The sequence below is a fragment of the Gymnoscopelus braueri genome, assembly GCF_963280865.1.
Source record: "Gymnoscopelus braueri genome assembly, chromosome: 5".
NCBI lineage: Eukaryota > Metazoa > Chordata > Actinopteri > Myctophiformes > Myctophidae > Gymnoscopelus > Gymnoscopelus braueri.
Genome location: NC_137606.1, coordinates 32,907,146 through 32,925,446, shown reverse-complemented (window position 1 = coordinate 32,925,446; position 18,301 = coordinate 32,907,146). Strand labels below are relative to the sequence as shown.

At 42.0% G+C, this 18,301-nt stretch overlaps 1 protein-coding gene across 3 annotated transcripts in view; it reads right to left on the bottom strand.

The window, feature by feature from the left end:
• Positions 1–18,301, bottom strand: part of usp32 (ubiquitin specific peptidase 32) — a 75,303-nt gene that overhangs the window by 47,138 nt on the left and 9,864 nt on the right. For all 3 annotated transcript variants that reach the window (XM_080428379.1, XM_080428380.1, XM_080428381.1), the window contains exons 2-3: positions 14,702–14,829; positions 1,407–1,512 (exon numbers count right to left, since the gene is read on the bottom strand). In XM_080428379.1, coding sequence (XP_080284505.1) covers positions 1,407–1,512; positions 14,702–14,829 — 234 coding nt within the window. The remainder of the gene's footprint in view (positions 1–1,406; positions 1,513–14,701; positions 14,830–18,301) is intronic.

Sequence of the window (18,301 nt, the reverse complement as noted above, 5' to 3'; positions counted from 1 at the left end):
CCAGAAATAGCCAGAAATAATTCGGGCACTCAATGAGTTAACACATCGATCACAACCAGAGCGAGGGGGGGGGGGGGGGGGGGGCAGAAAGTGACGGGAAAGAGGGTTTGTGCATTAGGCTCTGTGCATGTCTGTAGTCCCGGGTTTCCAGAAGGTGGCATACTCGTTTCCTGCTCCGGTTCAGTCTCCCATAGCTTCGTTTGATTGACTCAGCAGCCCATTTGAACTGGAACCACATGACACCTTCATAAAAGTACGTGTTTCCAGTTCAAATCTGCTGCTGGAACAGGAAAAGAGTATGCCAACTTCTGGAAACCCGGGACTGCAATTGTGCACAGAGCCCATTATTGCGAGAAAGAGAGCATCTGAATGTGAGTAAGATGGACTGATAAAAGAACAAGAGGGGGTTCCTGATCCTTGTTTAACATTGAGGAGAGGGGGAAAAAAAGAAAGAGAGATTTATAGCTCATCTGAGTCACTAACCGCTCAGCTGTTGCTGCTCCCCATCCTCCCCGTTTTTAAATCTACCACTGTGAGGTCAACAGTCAAACTTACACATAATGTGGGAGAGTAAAGTCTGCTATTCTACGTGACACAGAAGACCAACTGGAGAGAAGCAGGTGACCGAATCAATGCAAAGACCAGACATCTGTTAACTAGCAGGGCTGGGATCACGTATTAATAATAACTCAGTGAAATTGATAAGCAAAATAACTTGAAATGAATATTTTCTAAGGATGTGTCAATCAAGTTTTTTTTTTGTCCCCGATCCTGATCTGAGTCATTCATATCTGCCAATATGATTCCCAACTCGAAATAATATTTTATAGTCTATCACTCGTCGCTCTCACTCCCTCCCTCCGCACCCTCTCTCGCTGATCGAACTCTGGTCAGACGTCATGGCGTGGGTGAAATAGACTCTCTCTCACATTCTCTCTATCTCTCTCCCAACTTCTTTTGATCTCTGGTCTGATGTCACACACAACAGAAATAGTTGGCCAACAATAGCAATTTGCGCTGACGTCGGGGATCTCCATATGGACATGTGACATCAGACACACCAGAAACTGTTGCCAAATAATGCAGATTTATGCTGATGTCAGGTATGTCCATAATTTGGCATAATACGCCCGCCCACCACAGACAGACAACTTAAACTTTATACTGTAGTAGACATGCAGGTAACATGGCACTAAGTGGACACACAACAGAAACCGTTGACCAACAACGGTGATGTGCACTGACGTGAACGGATAGAAAGACGTCTGTCCACTCACATCTGTCCAGTTTATTTAAACTTTATAGAATAGATCAAAAAAAAAATTCTCGATTTATATATATTTTTTTATATGCCATCATCCCAGCTCTATCAACAACCCATCCTGGTCCATGACAGATCTACTTACACTTGGCCTTCTCTTCATCTCGCCCTCTGGTCAGTAGTACCAGACCAACAATCAGGTTGTTGAAGTGCAGGCCTTTAGACGAGCCTCCGAACGATGTGTAGATCACCTGCACGGACAAGAGGATAGATGTTGTGAGGACCTCACTAGGAGAAAAACATCGTCAGCGACCCATTGCAAAAGAAGAAGCAATCCAACATGGCAGTATGTCAGGGTGTGAAACAAACTCAACTTCAACTTTATTGTCAAATCACAACAAGTGAGTGCATGAAATAATTTTTTGAACAAGCTCCCAATGTTTTGCAGTAAAAAACAAAGAGTCTCTATAAGAATAGAGAAATGGAGAAACAAATTCAAATAGTGGCAAGGCACAATGTCAAATATGTCAAATATACATAAGGTCTGCAAGATCTGCAATTTTATCTGAATGACTGTTAAAGCAGTTTGTTTAAATGAGTTTATAAAATGTTATATTTTCACAGGGATTATTTATTAGTGTGTTAGATAATACATTTGAGTGGATATATGTGTTCAGATGGTGAGACAATGCTGCTCCGCAGGTCTACAATGGAACAAACGGGCGCAGCCAACGTCTACAACTGCTCTTGACCAGACGTGAGATCTCAGTGTAATGTAATGTAGGCTGAAGGCAACGTCAGGATATATTGATAAATGCCGAAAGTTACGGTGATCTCACCGTACGCCCATTATTTGGTCTGCACCGCGTTGATAAATGAGCGCCACTGGGTCCTGCTGTTGCGCCAGTACTTACATTGATTTGTATTTATTTATTTGTTGGTTGTTATTTTGTATTACGCCCTTTAATGGCATGCTGTGGCATTGCCAGGGCCAGATTCACGGATGAGGGATATTTAACCTTGCAGGGCAGGTTTTTCAACAACCAGGACTACTTGAGAGTGAGTGACAGTATTTCTGTGAAGGTAAAACTTGGAACGTCCATGTTAAATCGCTTAGCAGTGGCCCAGCGATGCACACTGTCCAGAGTTATTGTCCTCAATATCACTGTTTGTTTAGAATACCAAGTAGATAGGTAGCCTTGTGTTAAACACACCAGATCCTGACGATTTACACGACATCAAGGGTGGCACCATTCATCAGTTCTGTATCTGTGTGCGTGTGCGTGTCTGTCTGTGTGTGAGTGAGTGAGTGAGAGAGAATGGAGTTACGCAACACACACACACTTATTATAACATTCTCTGACTTGAACATATTGAAAATCCAAAGTCACAATTGCACACGCGACCCAGATAGACCCACACACTCCAGAACTGCATGTTTTTGCTTCAGTGTCAAGACTGCATAGATAGACTTGGAGACTGATGTTCACAAAAAAAATATGGTAAAACAACTCAGGAGATCTCAGGAGAAACGGCACAGTGTCAGAGGTTAAAGGGATATTTCACTTTCACATAAAATAAACATTAAAAAAATATATTAAAAAAAAATTAAAGAAGTTATGGCAAAATAAAGGCCCCCTCACACATTAGTAGGACACTCTAATGCGTGAGGGGGCCATGAATTTTCCATTACTCCATTACTTCCATTACATTTTCATTTATTTTTAATATATTTTTTAAATGTTTCCCCCCGCCGAAAGTGAAGTATCCCTTTAAATAAGGTTAAATAACAAGGTGAGCAACACAACACCAAGATGTCTGCAGTCTGCTGCATTTGCAAAACACAGCACAGTGTGATCTTACAATAATGTGTGTGTGAGAACATCTTCTAAGAATGAGTCAACTAAAGAACTCTGACTATGTAAGTCATACCGGAATTCGTTCTGGTGCCACATGAAACAGAAAAATCTAAAAGAGAGGTGCTGTAGTGATATGACCAAAAACTAATCATGATATTTATGGACCAAATGTTATAATGATAATTTATTTATACTGTCGCGTTTCTTCAGTAGGGATGAGATTTAGATTTTCTGATGAATTAATATATAATAATATAAATATTACTAATATTTGCAAAGTCAAATTCCTCATATGAAACATATTTGGAGAACGAAAGAATTCTGATTAATCCTCTAAGGCCTCTAAGTGGCTCAGTAGGGATTCAGTGATTGCTCTTTAGCAATTAATACACTTGAACCAGCATCTCAACCACTGAAAGTTGTTTTGTCTACTTCCTATGGAACCATGGAATGGCTGGGCAGCAGGCTGGACATTTGACTGCAAACAGAAGGTCATGAGTTCGATCCTCACACAATCCCCACACAATCCTCACACAAGGCAGTATAAAACCTACATGTGTCTGTTGTCTTGCGCACTGGAGCACGGCACTGGTGGACACTATGCTCATGGATTGTAGGTGGCTCTGGATAAGAGCATCAGCCAAAAGACGGAAAATAAGTCTGCCTGAGTGCATCTGCAAGCTATAACAGACAAATCATAAGTAATGAACACTGCAATTCTACGCCCTGGGGTCATTGTTTTCTGTCCAACTGATTCATGGTGCATTAACAGACACCATTAGTTAGGGGAAGATGATGAAGAGGATACATGAACAGTTTTTACTTTTTACCATGTGTAAAACAACTATCAAATACATCAACATAAAAAGGTTGAACAATAAAGTTACTACCTTTATATAAGTAGGTAGGTAGTAAATGTTTTTAAGAGCAGAGCTGCACTCCTTTTTTAAGAGCAGAGCTGCACTACTGTATCTAGACAGCGAGACAGCAAGGCTAGATGGCACTGCTGCAATACTGCCACATGGTGCATTCACTGCATTGATGTCCCTGCATGACACTGGCCAGACCAAGAAACTCTGTGTGTGCGTGTCCGTGTGTGTCCGTGTGTGTGTGTGTGTGACAGAGTTGACTCACTGTTGTTTGGTTTGTGTGTGTTACGTCAGAACTTGTTTTCAGTGCGTGCGACTCAGTGTGAGCAGCCCAGGGCACGGAGCAGCCCTGGGGTGGCTCTACAGTCAGAGAGCTCAGTGAACTATGGCAGAAGTCGTGTCAGCAGGTCACAGAGTCTGGAGAAGGGAAGTCAAATCATGAACTCTTTGCCAAAAGAAAACTATATAGATGTTTTGTAACAACTACAGCATGCTATTTCATTGTCTATTTTCTTCCTCTTGAGAGTGGATCCTGTTTCTAAGTATTTCCTCTCTCTCACGCTTTCTCTCTCTCACGCTTTCTTGCTCTCTCTCTCTCTAGAATATTATTTTGCTGTGACACAAATGGCACTGAAGATTGATGAAAGCCTGGCACCTCCTCAAATTATCATTTTAATAATGTCTATTTGTTTCTTATAATGATCTGGCTTATCTAAGACTAAAATACATGATATGGTTTTCTGATTCAACTACATGGCACCATCTTTTTACATAGCTATAATATTAAATCAAAGGTACCGATAACCAGCTTTGGGACAAAGGTGATAAAGCTGTTGTTTGACCAGTTTATTCATGGTTTTATAAAAAAATAAAAAAATATATATATATCATGTCACAGTTACACTGTGACATGTTGCCAAAGTGTCCAAAAATGCATGAAGGTATGCTGGGCTTGGGTTTCTTAGGTTCATAAACATTTTATTAGCTAAACGCTTTGACAACATTTCATATAGGAGGCATTTCAACATTGCTTGAAGGAGAACTCAAATATATGCACAAATTATAACCTACAAGGAATCAGGCCGCTTAAAGACGTAAAGACCAAATATTAAATTGCTCTCTTATTTTCCTCTACACTGCAGTTTCTGTTCACCGGGGAGACAAGGAGAGAAACTCTTAGAGGAGGAGAGAGACACCAGCATGCAGCCATAACAGTGTACCATCATACCCGCCAGACGTGTTTCAGTCTAAACCGGCTTTCAGAATATGTTACCTCTAGAGAACACTGCCCTGATGAGCTAGTGGCTGAAGTGTTTAAAAACGGGCCCGTTGCAATGAATCTGTTCTTTAATAGTGCTGGGTGGAAACTCACAGTCTCGTTCGAGAGGGTCAAACGCTACAAGGAAATCATAACAGAGTTCATCGGCCAACGGTTTCTATTAGTCTTACTTTCTTGCATGTTTCCTTCATTAGAGAAGGGAATAAGGGATCAATGGGGTTCCCTGGCAGTAATAGCTGTACTGCATTTCATATTGAAAAGTAGAGAGTGAATGATCTGCATTTCTATCCAAAGAGCTTTACAATGTGTGTTACATAAATTCACACACACACACACACACACACCCCCACACACACACACACACACACACACTCACACACCAACTGTGGAGGCAACCACGAGGCAAAGGTAGGACTTCTCTCACAATAGATACTAATACCAGTGGTGGTAATACTGTGTAAGCGTAAGTCATAAACAGTGATTTAGTGTCTGTCTGTATGTAAGAAAAGTGGGGAGTTGAAATTGCCTAGAATAGCCACACAAACACACACACACTCCTCAAGAACACACACCTCATTTGTCTCTCACACACTTCAATAGCTTCCAAATCAGTTTTCTCTTACTTGAAAATGCATTCCATTCACCCTCCAATACACACACAGACACTCCAGCTTCTCTACATCATCTTATGAAGCTTTGTAACAAGCACAGCCTCTAAAAATACTCACATCACCAGATTCAGGCGTGTGATGTCATGAGGCCTGCAGATTTTCACTCTAACACACACAAGCTTTGATTGGCACTTGGATTTCTAACCAGTAAATGTGATTCTGTGCCATGCAGATGAAAGGTGGAAGTGCCTATCTCACCGTTTCAATGTCAAGAAAGCCTCTGCTCACATGATAGGTCAGGATTCTGTTTGATGGATCCAGAGCTAGAGTGTGCGGTTAAAACATTTTTTTAATGGCATGGCTCTGCAAGAGGCTAGCCGTCTATAAGAAGGTCGGTCTGTTTGAGTTTATCCGGATCTAATCTCACAAACTGGTGGACCTGCCAGTAGGTTGACAACCTCTTGAACCTCCACACATTCTTTTCATATCTGATACTTAGAAATATGTACATTTAATGTTATAATGTAAGTCAATGGGACTCAGCTCTGGCTTATTGCCCAAATTTGGAGTCATACATAAATATGTATGACTCCAATAGGAAATAGGCAACTGACGTCACAGGTTTCCGAAGATGAAGTCTAATCCACACTGGATCCACCACTGGATCCAGTCATTTCCATGTGGATTCTGAGATCAAATTATTAGATTTTTTGTGGTACATACAATACCACACTCCCGGCTGACCAGAGTATTTACAGTGTGTCTTTCCCATACTCTCCGCAGTTCCTGTCTCTATTCACAGTCTATCTGAATAAGCCATAAATACTTTTAACAGCTTTAACAATGAATCACAGATTTGCCCATATTTCAGGCAGTTCATTCTGGCGACAATAAGCATGCAGGTAGATGACTGGATAGTGCATCCACCACATCCTATATTAAAATCGCCGGGCCGGCGGACCACGTCATCACGCTCATGTCACTATGACTCAGCGATAACCATATACGCCCACCATATGGCTGTGAGCTGTGTGAGTGAAGAGTTAATCAGATACAAGTGATTGTTCATCTCTTATACACTGACAAGTCTCACTGGCCCCACATGTTTGATGCCGCATTCCTAATTTCCCCATGTCCAACTAATAAATCTCTCGCTTTTAAACTGCTTTCATTCCATTACCCCTTTCATTGCCAGGCAGTTCTCTGATGCTTATAGCTGCTTCCCTAATCAGCACTATTGAGGCCTCCCGTCCTTGCCTTGGCACTGAAGAGATAGATGGTCACTCTATTTAATTCAACCTGTGCTGCTGCTGATATTTTCAACTCTTTTGCTCTGCTAAAAACAAGGAGTCCTAAAGTTAAAACCAACCCTGTCTAAATAATGTCACCCGTGTGGCCTTAGATAAGCAACAAGTAGCCTACAAAAGGGACTAGCTACATACTCATGCAGAAAATCTTGGTGTCATCTTTGATTCAGAGACTTCAAATTTGATAAACAAATGAAATCAACTATTTTCTGGGTGGTAGCTTCTTGCCATGAAAAATGTAACTTTTCATACAACGGTGTCATAAACCAAAAATAAAAGATCTACAAGCTCACAACAGGTTGCAGACTCACAGATGCGACGCATTGTGAACTTGTAAATCAGCTAGTTTCTGTGCACCTGTGCACCCGTGCACTCGTATCAATTACTGTAATTCCCTTTACATGGCAGTCAGTCAGTCAACTCAATCTACCACAGGCTGCAGTTAGCCATCTCCGCCAGGCCGTAACGGCCGGTGGAGAGGATTATGTTTTCACCCCTGTCCATCAAAGTTTCACACCCATCTGTCCAGCAGTGCCCAACATTCGCTGCTCACAGACACACACACAGACCAATCGTGTGAAACTTTGCACGCGAACAGTTGCATCGATCATCTGTAATACAAATGATTTCCCCCTGCACCTTCCTCGTGTCCTGACAGTTGCACCCCACTACTGACACAGCCCATGTTTAGGCAACCAGGCCTGGCGGCGATCTGCGCTCCAAAGAGCGTATTTTTGTAGTTTTTAAATGCGAACAGCCCTCTTGCATGTTGTTGAAGGCAAGGGGCCGGGGAGGGGGGGGGGGGGGGCTCTTTCCTCTACAATAGAAGAGTTAGGACATCACATTCTAATACAACCCGAATACCTAATTTGAGCACCGGCCTCAGTGGCGCACCTCGCTAATCATTGGACTACCGATCCACTACCTCTGGGAGTCTGGTTTCGGCTCCCGCTTGGCACAATACTTTTTCAAACAACCGCAGACTATTGTTTTCGCCGATAAAGTATAGTTTTGGACCATGACGGAGGCGCGCCGACTCAGCAGACCTTGAGGCCGAGGAGTCGCGCCCGAGCGCCTCCAGGCGCGAGTGCCCGCGACGACCGGCCGATAATATTGGTGGGGACTGCGTTTGCCCCAACTGCCACTCACTGCACTAACATAGCCCGCCAGCCCCGCCCCCTTGTGCTCTCTCCCCACCCGCCAGCCCCGCCCCCCCCGGCCCCTTGCCTTCAACAACATGCAAGAGGGCTGTTCGCTTTTTAAATGTCCTTTACACAGTGACGTAACAAGCCAACAGTGGGCCCCGACACGGGGGCGGTCATCGTGGACCCTCAATCCCCCCCCTGCTCCCGCCGTGCGGCCGCCACTGATGGTGACTAATTAATTCCAACGATCAGACGAGCAGCGTACTGTAGTTGTGAGGTTGAGATGAACGAATAGAGAAGCAGCAGCTCAGCAGTGTTGCCAGATTCTGCGCGAGAAATAAGCAATCAGGTCTATGAAAACAAGCCCAAAATGAGCGAATGGGCTACGGCTACAGCCTGGGGGGGGGGGGGGGGTCCCTAAAATATTTTCAGACGGGGGGGTCTGTGGACAAATACATTTTAATCTGGGGATCCTTGCCATGAAAATGTTTGAGAACCACTGGTTTAAACAACAATAGGAAACAAGCCCAAATAAGCAACTACACTTTAGAAACAAGCCCAAAAAAACGCAACCTACCAATATTTACAAGCAACTTTTACAGAAAAAGCAGCCCAAAATGGCTTATAATAAGCGGACATGGCAACGCTGCAGCTCAGCGCAGTCGGGGGCCTCCACGTTATTAGCCTCCCCTCTATGCACAAAAACTAATTTCACCCACTTTTTTTTTACTTCTGTCAACCTGTGATGTGACAATAAAGCTGATTCTGATTCTCTCCACTAGAGCTGTTGGAGGGCCCGCAGGTGTTAGCAACTCAACTGTCATTGCCTCTCTGTATGTATTTATTATTTTATCGACAGCACGGGTGGGCGGCCGTGGGCCCCAAATGACTCTGGGCCCCAACGCAACTGCGTTGTCTGCGTCACGGTAGTTACGCCCCTGGCTTTACAAATGAACTTGACGTGACTTGTGTCCCCAGGCTTGAATTTCTTCTGTCACAGTCAGTGCCTCAGTATTATTCTGCCTGTTTAAACAATGCGTCAAGGAGTGGTAACTAAATCAGCAGGAGTAATGGCTAGGAATACAAACGAACGCCTACACTATCAACATATTAGACTCTAAGGTTAGGCCGAGGTGTGTTTACTTATTTTTTTAATGCATGCATGTACACTTTGAAGTGTTCACAGTTATCTGCGTACAAATAAAAATTGCAGTAAACATTACGTGCCTTAGACACAGAAACGTATACACAACGAATGAAGCCAACCATCTCATTGTGGTCTATAAAGGGAACAGTGTCCAAATAATGTGACTGTTATCCATGTTTCTGGCAATGTTTTCCACTGCCTTGTGGTTACCTCGCCAAGCCGTTAAAAACTAAAGTAAAACTTAACTGAAGTTTATATATAGAATACAAAGCCGCCTTTCCGCCTTTAAGTGCCACTTGTTTTTAAGTTAATATTACAGATTTTGGCTAGCAACAAACTTGGAGAAATCCAACACAATAAATGAAACATCAATATTGCTCTGCAACTCTGGACCAAGTAGGGTGGTACTACAGCCACACTAGTGGTTTATGTCAGCAACCCTCTGTGTTAGAGAAACCAGTGTGTAATCTGTGTATCTTATAGTAGAACCAAGCACTTCTTCTTCTAATTAGTGAGTTAAATCCAATCTGAGAGCTGCAGACAGATGCTTTGAAAAGCATAACAAGCGTGTAACACTGCTATAATTAAGCAATATTACACGAGAGGGTATGCGTTAACGTTATGATTATTAACCCTGCGTTAACGTTATGATTATTGGCACAACAGTGATACGGTCAGGAACAAGGCGGAGCCAAGTTCCGTAAACATCTCTGAAGTGCCAATACAGCTACCATCAAAATAAAAAATATAAAAATGTGGGGCATTTAGCTCTCAAAATAAAAGCCTTTCTGCAACTGTTATCTCTATGTCATCCTGGAAATACATACAGAACACACAGATAAATGAAACTTAACTGTCAGATTAACTGCTCAATCTCACTGTAATTAACACATTGAATGCCAATCGCGTAGATCTACGCGAACCTATTTAAAGCCGCAGCGTGCCAGTCGCGTAGATCTACGCGAACCGCCGATTCCCATGTTAATCGCCCAAGGTGCACTTTCCGATTTTTTTTTATCCATTTCCGTTTCCGGTTTTCGGTCGGAAACGGAATTATTCGGGTTCCGGTTTTTTCGATCGTATCCGCTTCCTGTCTGGGATCCTGTTTAAAACTCGATTTTCTCTGGTTGTTGTTTTTCTCCTCGCTGATCACTGTTTAGCGTGTATCGGCTGTAGCTTCAAGATGGCGGCTCGCATTTGGAAACTGTTTTCGCTGGACGTTTCTCACGGATCCGCTGTGTGTTTAGAACCAAATGAACGCGCACTTTTAACTTATTTAGCGAGGTCTGTGGCGACATGATAAAAACAAAAAAACAACAATAAAACGCTGGCACTGGTGAGTACATTATGAGATTAAACTCTGGCATGGAATGTGTTAAGATATTCTATAGAAATGTACCTACTACGTCTGCAAACTTCCCATGCAAACTGCTAGCCTAGCCACTTAGCCGGCTCTGCTCTACCAGACTCCGACTGATCAGCAGTTCAGCACAGCTGATTTTCTTATATTTTGATGTGCTATTCATGCTCGTTTGAGCACGGATAGAGAGCCTATTTCAACCAATCAAATTGCTTGGTCGGAACTACCTGTTGTATAATTAATATTATTAATAAATCAGTTATTTTAAAAATGTGTTAATCAGTCCTAAAATGATTGGTGATTTATTTTCATTTACACGGTTAACTATGTACCCCATTGTGCACATTAGTGATTTGTGTGCTGGGGCATTGAAATGCACAGTCATCTGCTGAATGGATTTACCACAGCATATTAAACACACTGCACTGGGGTCCCAGACTCTGGTTTACACCCAGAATAACTGAGCAGAGCGGTGAACAGGAAGACAGCAATGGAGAAGTGGATAAATAACAAAAAAAACAAGGAAGTGGTTCACTGTACTACCATTTGTGTGTACGCTTTTGTACCTAGTGGCGAAGGATGGGATGGCATATCTTCCTAAATTAAGGATCTTTGGTACTATAATAATAAGCCTCTGTTATGGGAAATGACTGAAATATACAGTACCTGTGTAATGTACAGTTTACTGTACAATAAACAGAGGAAGGGTACCTGACAGGAGAGTAGAACAGAATAGGTGTAAGATGGGTGATATTGTAAAGATCTGTGTTGCACACTCACTCTCTGGCCCTCTACCCTCCTCTCCACAACTTGAACTGGACTCTTTTCATGTGGCCGACCAGATTAGATATATTCAAAACGTGTGGTCACATGACAATGGTGGAGTGGGAGGCTGGCAGTTCAAGCAAGGCCAGGGACAAGGAGCTGATATAAAATAGCTGGTTTAAGTGGATATAAAACAAATAAAAAGACTAGCTTTAGCCAAGGCTGGAACAAGTCGAGTTTAAAAAAAAAATTGTGATCTACATACATGAACTTGAAGTATGTAATAGATAGGTTAATAATTCTCTAATATTCACATATCATTTGTGCATAATGCCAGTAACTCACACAGAATGAAGAACTACTCGAGTCGTTACTCAAACTCAACTTCCTGTTTTACCGCTATGGTGCAACGTGCCATTAGCGTGTTTCACGTGTTTTTGAAAAAATAAATAAATAAATAAAATAAAATAAAAATGACACAAAATGTTTATTGCTAGCGTAACAAAATACTGTTTTCTTCCAAAGAATTGGTCTATGGCAGTGTTTCTCAAATGAGAGGTACAACTATGTGAGAGAAATTAATAAATAAATTGCAAATGCAAATGTAATGATAAAACGTTGATTGATGAGAAAGCAATATACTTATTTGCTGTTACGCTGTTTTAACATATTTACATACAAAACGAACTTGTTATCGCCACAATTTAAAATAAACCTGCTCAGAGGGCACAAATTGCAACCATCTCTCCCCATTTCTTTTTTGTAATGTTATATTCTATCATTCATTCACAGAATCATACGCTATATGAATGTGTTCTTCTCTTGCCGTTTTCTAAGAAGATGTTTTAGTCAGGTAAAGGGTTTCAGAAATCAGTGAAAGGAGGTACTGTAGCCAAAAAGGTTTGAGAACCACTGGTCTAGGGCAGGGGTTCCCAAAGTTGGGGTCGCGACCCCAAGACTGACGGTGGGGTCGCGAAATTATTTTGGGTCATTAAAAAAAAGAATTAATTTTTTTTAATTTTAAATTCAACAGAATGGATGAAATACAACCTAAAATGATAAATAGTACATTTTACCATTTTAATACATTTCAAATGCGCATGGAACGTGCAAGTTTATGTGCATAAATTACCTCCAGGGTTAGGTGGGGTCGCGAGTCAATGGCCGCATTATTTTGGGGTCGCGGGCTGAAAAGTTTGGGAACCCATGGTCTAGGGCATACTCTAATCATACTAATCAGTCTGAGAGAGTTTGTTGCTTGATAAATCCCATCACTGCCTTAAATTAAATCCTCCTAATTGGGTGTTTTGGTGTGTGGAATGGTATCTTTCTGCTCTAATCTACTTCACAATTCAAATACAACCTTATGGGACTTTCATCTTTGAAAAAAAAAACCTCTCTCTCTCTCTCTCTCTCTCTCTGAAAAAAAGAAAACAATGCCTTTCAAGGGATGGACAGAATTCAACACGATTTCAGGTCAGAAAAAAAAGATACACTTCGCATCTCAACGGACAAACTGAGCCTGGCTCGTCTTTGAACTAGGAATAGGCTGTGGCGGCCATTTGACCGTTTGAAGAGGTCTCCGTCTAACCACAGCTGTGTCCTTACATCTACACCACTGTCGCTGGAGCTGCCATGGTGACAATAAGAGATGGGAGGGGAGAGGGAGGGATAATACTTGACCTCATAAGTTATTATAAAATACTTTATAATAAGTTATGATTATTGTTATAAAGCCTTTATGTTATGATTATTGTTATAAAGCCTTTTGTGTATTTATGAGTGCTTACGAAAATAATGATACTGTCCTATAAGCATATTATTATAATGCACTATACGTATCTTTATAATACATTATAGACATGGGACACATAGAAAGTGTTACCGAACGTTTCTCAACAGAGTGTGTTATCCGAGTCCAGTCATCTAATCATACCTGCAACAGAGCACTCAACTAACTGTCCCGTTAGCTTCCTGTGGGGGTTTCAATTACATTACATTATACATTTAGCCGACGTTATTATCCAGAGTCTTATAATGACTGAAACGGTCCAGTGAGTTGCTCACACACATGTAGCTGCGATTAGGCATTCAACCTTCCATTACAGGATGATTATTCTGATTCTAATTATACTAATTTGCCCTGCCATACATTTCATATTCCAGCATCCAAAGAGCTGATAACCGTAGATTGGATCACTGGCTGTGCTTATAAAACCAACCAGCGTCCAGAACTAATACCCTAGAATAACTCATACTAATTATATTTAATAAATGTGTCAAATAAATAATAATTGTGTCAGTGTGTGCCATTGGATCTCATCTAAATGGTGTGCCCTTTGTTAAGCCTGTTGTCAGAGTGCTAGTCTGAAGTCTAGATTATAGTTGTAAAGCTAGCTGTAATATTAATGCTTTGGACTGGAGATATGGAGAGTGCAAGAAACTTCACAGATCTTTACAGGTAAGCTTCAAAAAGCCATTAAACAAACCAAAAACATTGATTTTGGGGGGAGTGGGTCTTTATTGTGCTGCTAGTGCTAGACTGTGGGTCTTGTTTGTAGCCAATGGTGGCTAACAACAGTCACATATAGCACCTGACATGTCTCTGGATGTGTGGCTTTTATTTGAGAAGAGGAAGAGGAGCCTATCAGCTCAGAGACCCCCCCTTCCTGTGGTTGTACTGAGAGGCCCTCAAAGCCACAGGCTATCTTACCTCACATGGTGTGAGCTGCTAAAGTAAGTTGAAAAGTTAAAGCCTCATCTGGAAACCATCTGAGTAATTAATCAAAAGTCAAGTTCACCATTCTAAGCCTTTATGCCTGCAGCACCTTTATGCCTGCAGCAAGCAAACCGGCATCATGTCATTTCTGTGGGTTGTTGTGAGGTTGAGCATCACTGCAGTAAACCTGTTGAGGTGGGGGTGTATGTATCAGTTTGTGCCTTGCAAAGTCACAGTCTGTGAGCATGTGCAGTGCTTTTGTGTGTGTGTGTGTGTGTGTGTGTGTGTGTGTGTGTGTGTGTGTGTGTGTGTGTGTGTGTGTGTGTGTGTGTGTGTGTGTGTGTGTGTGTGTGTGTGTGTGTGTGTTTTCTGAACATACCTCTGCAACTTTAGGAGGAACTCCATCTCCCAGCACTTCCCTGTAGAAACACTGCTGGGTCATGTAATAGGAAAGGCCACTGGTTCTCTTGAAGGCATCCTTCAGCCTCTTCAGTTCCACATCAGTGACTAGAGAGAGAGAGAGAGAGAGAGAGAGGTTGCATGGTTGTGGTAAAGTGACATCCATCCTGTCTGTGCTGGTCACTCACTTCTGTCTCGAAGGTCATAAGCAAATCCAAAACCACTCTGCTCCTCACTAGAGCAGGTGACTGCAGGACATGCACACCACCAACACACACACGCACGCACACACACACACACACACACACACCCATACACCTGCGGGCTGGCTGCCAGAGACACTTGTGTGGACTTAGGACAATCATAATGTTCTTTCTTTAATCTTTAACCATAATCTTAACCACAACCAAGCTGACTTTTAGTAGGAGCTGCTGTAAAGTCAAGACTCATGCTTAATTTATACTCCATTGAACGATGGTGTCGCTTGCTGAAAATAGCTAATATACAAGCTTGCTTGTAGATCATCCAATTTATTTCCAATGAATGACAAAGTAGATTGATTGATTGATTGATTGAAAATGTATTAGGCAAAAGAAAGTAAAACAACACAGTTACATTTATAATACTTTTGTCTAAAAGGTCCGACCAAAAAAGTCCTTGCGGACTGGTTTCCGTTGGGGTCCTTGAATTAATTTCATAGACATATATAGTAGCAACCAAACAGTTCAAAAATCAACATAAAAATACAGAGAAAGAATACCACTAGAAATCAGGCTTTAGAATTAAAATGTAGTATTGATCATGATATAGCGGCTTTTATGAGCGATCCATTTTAGCTGACCTTGTATGCTTTTTCCCCACAAATCTTCTAAATAAAGTATTCAATCAATCAATCAAATATGATCCTTTATTATTCCAATTTTTTATCTAGTAGCACTGTTCTGAAAATATGTGGGTTATAGCTGATAGTGATAAACGCCTCACCTTGAAGCACTTTTGCGGTTAAACGCTGTAATATATTGCTTCTCGTTTTCGACTTAAAGGGATATTTCACTTTCAAAAAAACGTTGGGTCATTTTATCGTCTACTCAGGCTTTTGTGAGCCCCCCAGACAGTTTTTAAGTTGCTTGATTCAGTATATAGATATTTGATATTCATTTTATCAGACATGCCCCCTTCCTATACAAACAAACCCATTATAACTTCAAACTCCATTTTTAACATTGTTAGATTCATCAAAAACACCCGTCCTTGGTTCTGGTGACTCACCCTGCCCTCCTAATACGCGAGGGGGCCGTGTTTTTTCGATTACTTTTTTCATTTTTCATTTATTTTTATTTATTTTTTTGGAAAATGAAGTTTGCTATGCTAAATGATGAGACAGACAGGTAGAATGTGACAGACAGACAGGTAAATATGTGTGAGACAGACAGGTAGAATGTGTGAGACAGACAGGTAAATGTGTGCGAGACAGACAGGTAGAATGTGACAGACAGACAGAATGTGACAGACAGACATGTAGAATGTGACAGACAGACAGACAGGTAGAATGTGTGAGACAGACAAACAGAATGTGACAGACACGTACAGACAGGTAAAATGTGGCAGACAGACAGAGGCTATTGTCTTATATACATCACACAGCGGTGCTTTCCAGAGACCGCTCCACTTCTGTCAACACAATTTGCTGTGAGCTCAACTCTGTCACTGACCACACACACACACACACACACACACACACACACACACAGTTCTTGACTTGACATTTAAGGTCAAATAAGGACACACACACACTATATACATACAGCACATACTTACACATTTCATGCACACACATACTATAGCTCATTTCCCCCACCCCCAGATTATTAACCACAGTACATCTCAGCTTGGCCTACAGATCTGTTTTCCACACATCCACCAGTCAACCAGCAGAGGCAGAAACCTGGAACCAAACCCAGCAGCTAAGTTTCACTGTGAAGGCTGCTCAATGCGCTTCAAGCCACACAATGTAAAGAAACACTCCAAATGCAGTGTTCTTATCACACCACGAGTAGCACTGGAACCCAAACTGTGGATGTGAACACTTCACATCCACATATCTCTCTTTGCCATTTGCAAAGTAAGATACAGAACATCTAAAAGGAGGCAAGGTCATTGCGAAAGGGCGTTCGGGTGGTGCAGTGCTAAAAGTGCCTGCCCACCACCACGGAGGTTGTGGGTTTGAATCCACCGCGGTGCGTTCGGCTTTGTCGAGCGTCTACACAAACACAATTGGCCCGCGTTCGGGGGGAGGGAAGCCGGGCAGGGAGGGTTATAATTGTCACTGCATGTAATCCTACGGGCTCCCGGTGGGGGCTCCTCACTGGCAGGTGAGTCAGTAGGATAGGACAGCAGTGACAACACAGAAATGTGTGTGGGGACTGGGGAGGAATCAATTGGCATAACGACTAAATTGAGGAGGAAAAGGGGGAAAAAAAACAATTGCGAATTACAGATGCACAGAATCAGAATCAACTTTGTCACATCAGGTTTACAGGTGTAAAATAATTGTTAAAACATGTTCGTCCATCTGAGACTCCATCTCTATGTTCGTGAGAACATAGAGATGGAGTGAGCGCAGGAGAAAAAGGAAAAATAGAAACAAGTCAAAGTATGGCTTCATATGACACCCTTTTCAAAAAATAAAAAGCAATAATACTGTGCTGAGAGGCTGAATATTCATTATGTTTACGTTTTGATCACATTGTGGTCTTGGATAGATGAAGAGGACCACTTGACATGTGGATCATTGTCTGGATTTTCAGCTTTTTTTTTGCAGTACAGCGGTCGAGGTTCAATAATGAACCACGCTCACTAGTATGACAGGGATGGGAGCAACCTAATCATAATGCTGCGATGGCCTTTGTGGAGACAGACAGCGAAAGGCCGTATGGTTATTAAACACGACACAAATAGAACAAGTTAAATTAGTTTTCTGGCTCGCATGCCTCGCCTACAGAGGTGGTTCATCGAATTATGGTGAATCATTTGGGCATCTAAAGATGGCTTTCCTGGTGAGGGGGGGAAACCTCATCAAAAACCAATTAGAAAGCGGGATGGAGAAATGTGTTTATCCCCAGCCAGATTGTAGGTATGTGGACGAAAGAAAGCTGGCTGGCCGGCTGGGTGTTGAAGCAACTTGAAGTGTAGTGGAGGAGAGTCAGGATCTATTGGGAGAGCATGTCATGCAGCAAAACTTCAAAATCGGTACCAGCAAGTCAGACGTAAAAACAAAATTAGCAACGGATATTCATTGCATCTCCACAAATTACTGCTTTGCTGGTACACTGCCAGCAACGGTAAAGGAAGCCCGACTCCGCTTCAACTTGAAGACGTGTCACCTCCAGAAGTTCTCTGATAGGTAACGGCAACAAGTCCACTAGGACTTTTTTGTGTAAATCCTTTTAGACCAAGTGTATGACTGTACTCGTGCCGTTTGCGTTTCTGTCTAATAAAGTATTCAATCAATCAATCACAATGCCATCGTCAGCTGCATCACGTGTGACAACATGAGCATGATGCCCTAGTGGAGACTTTG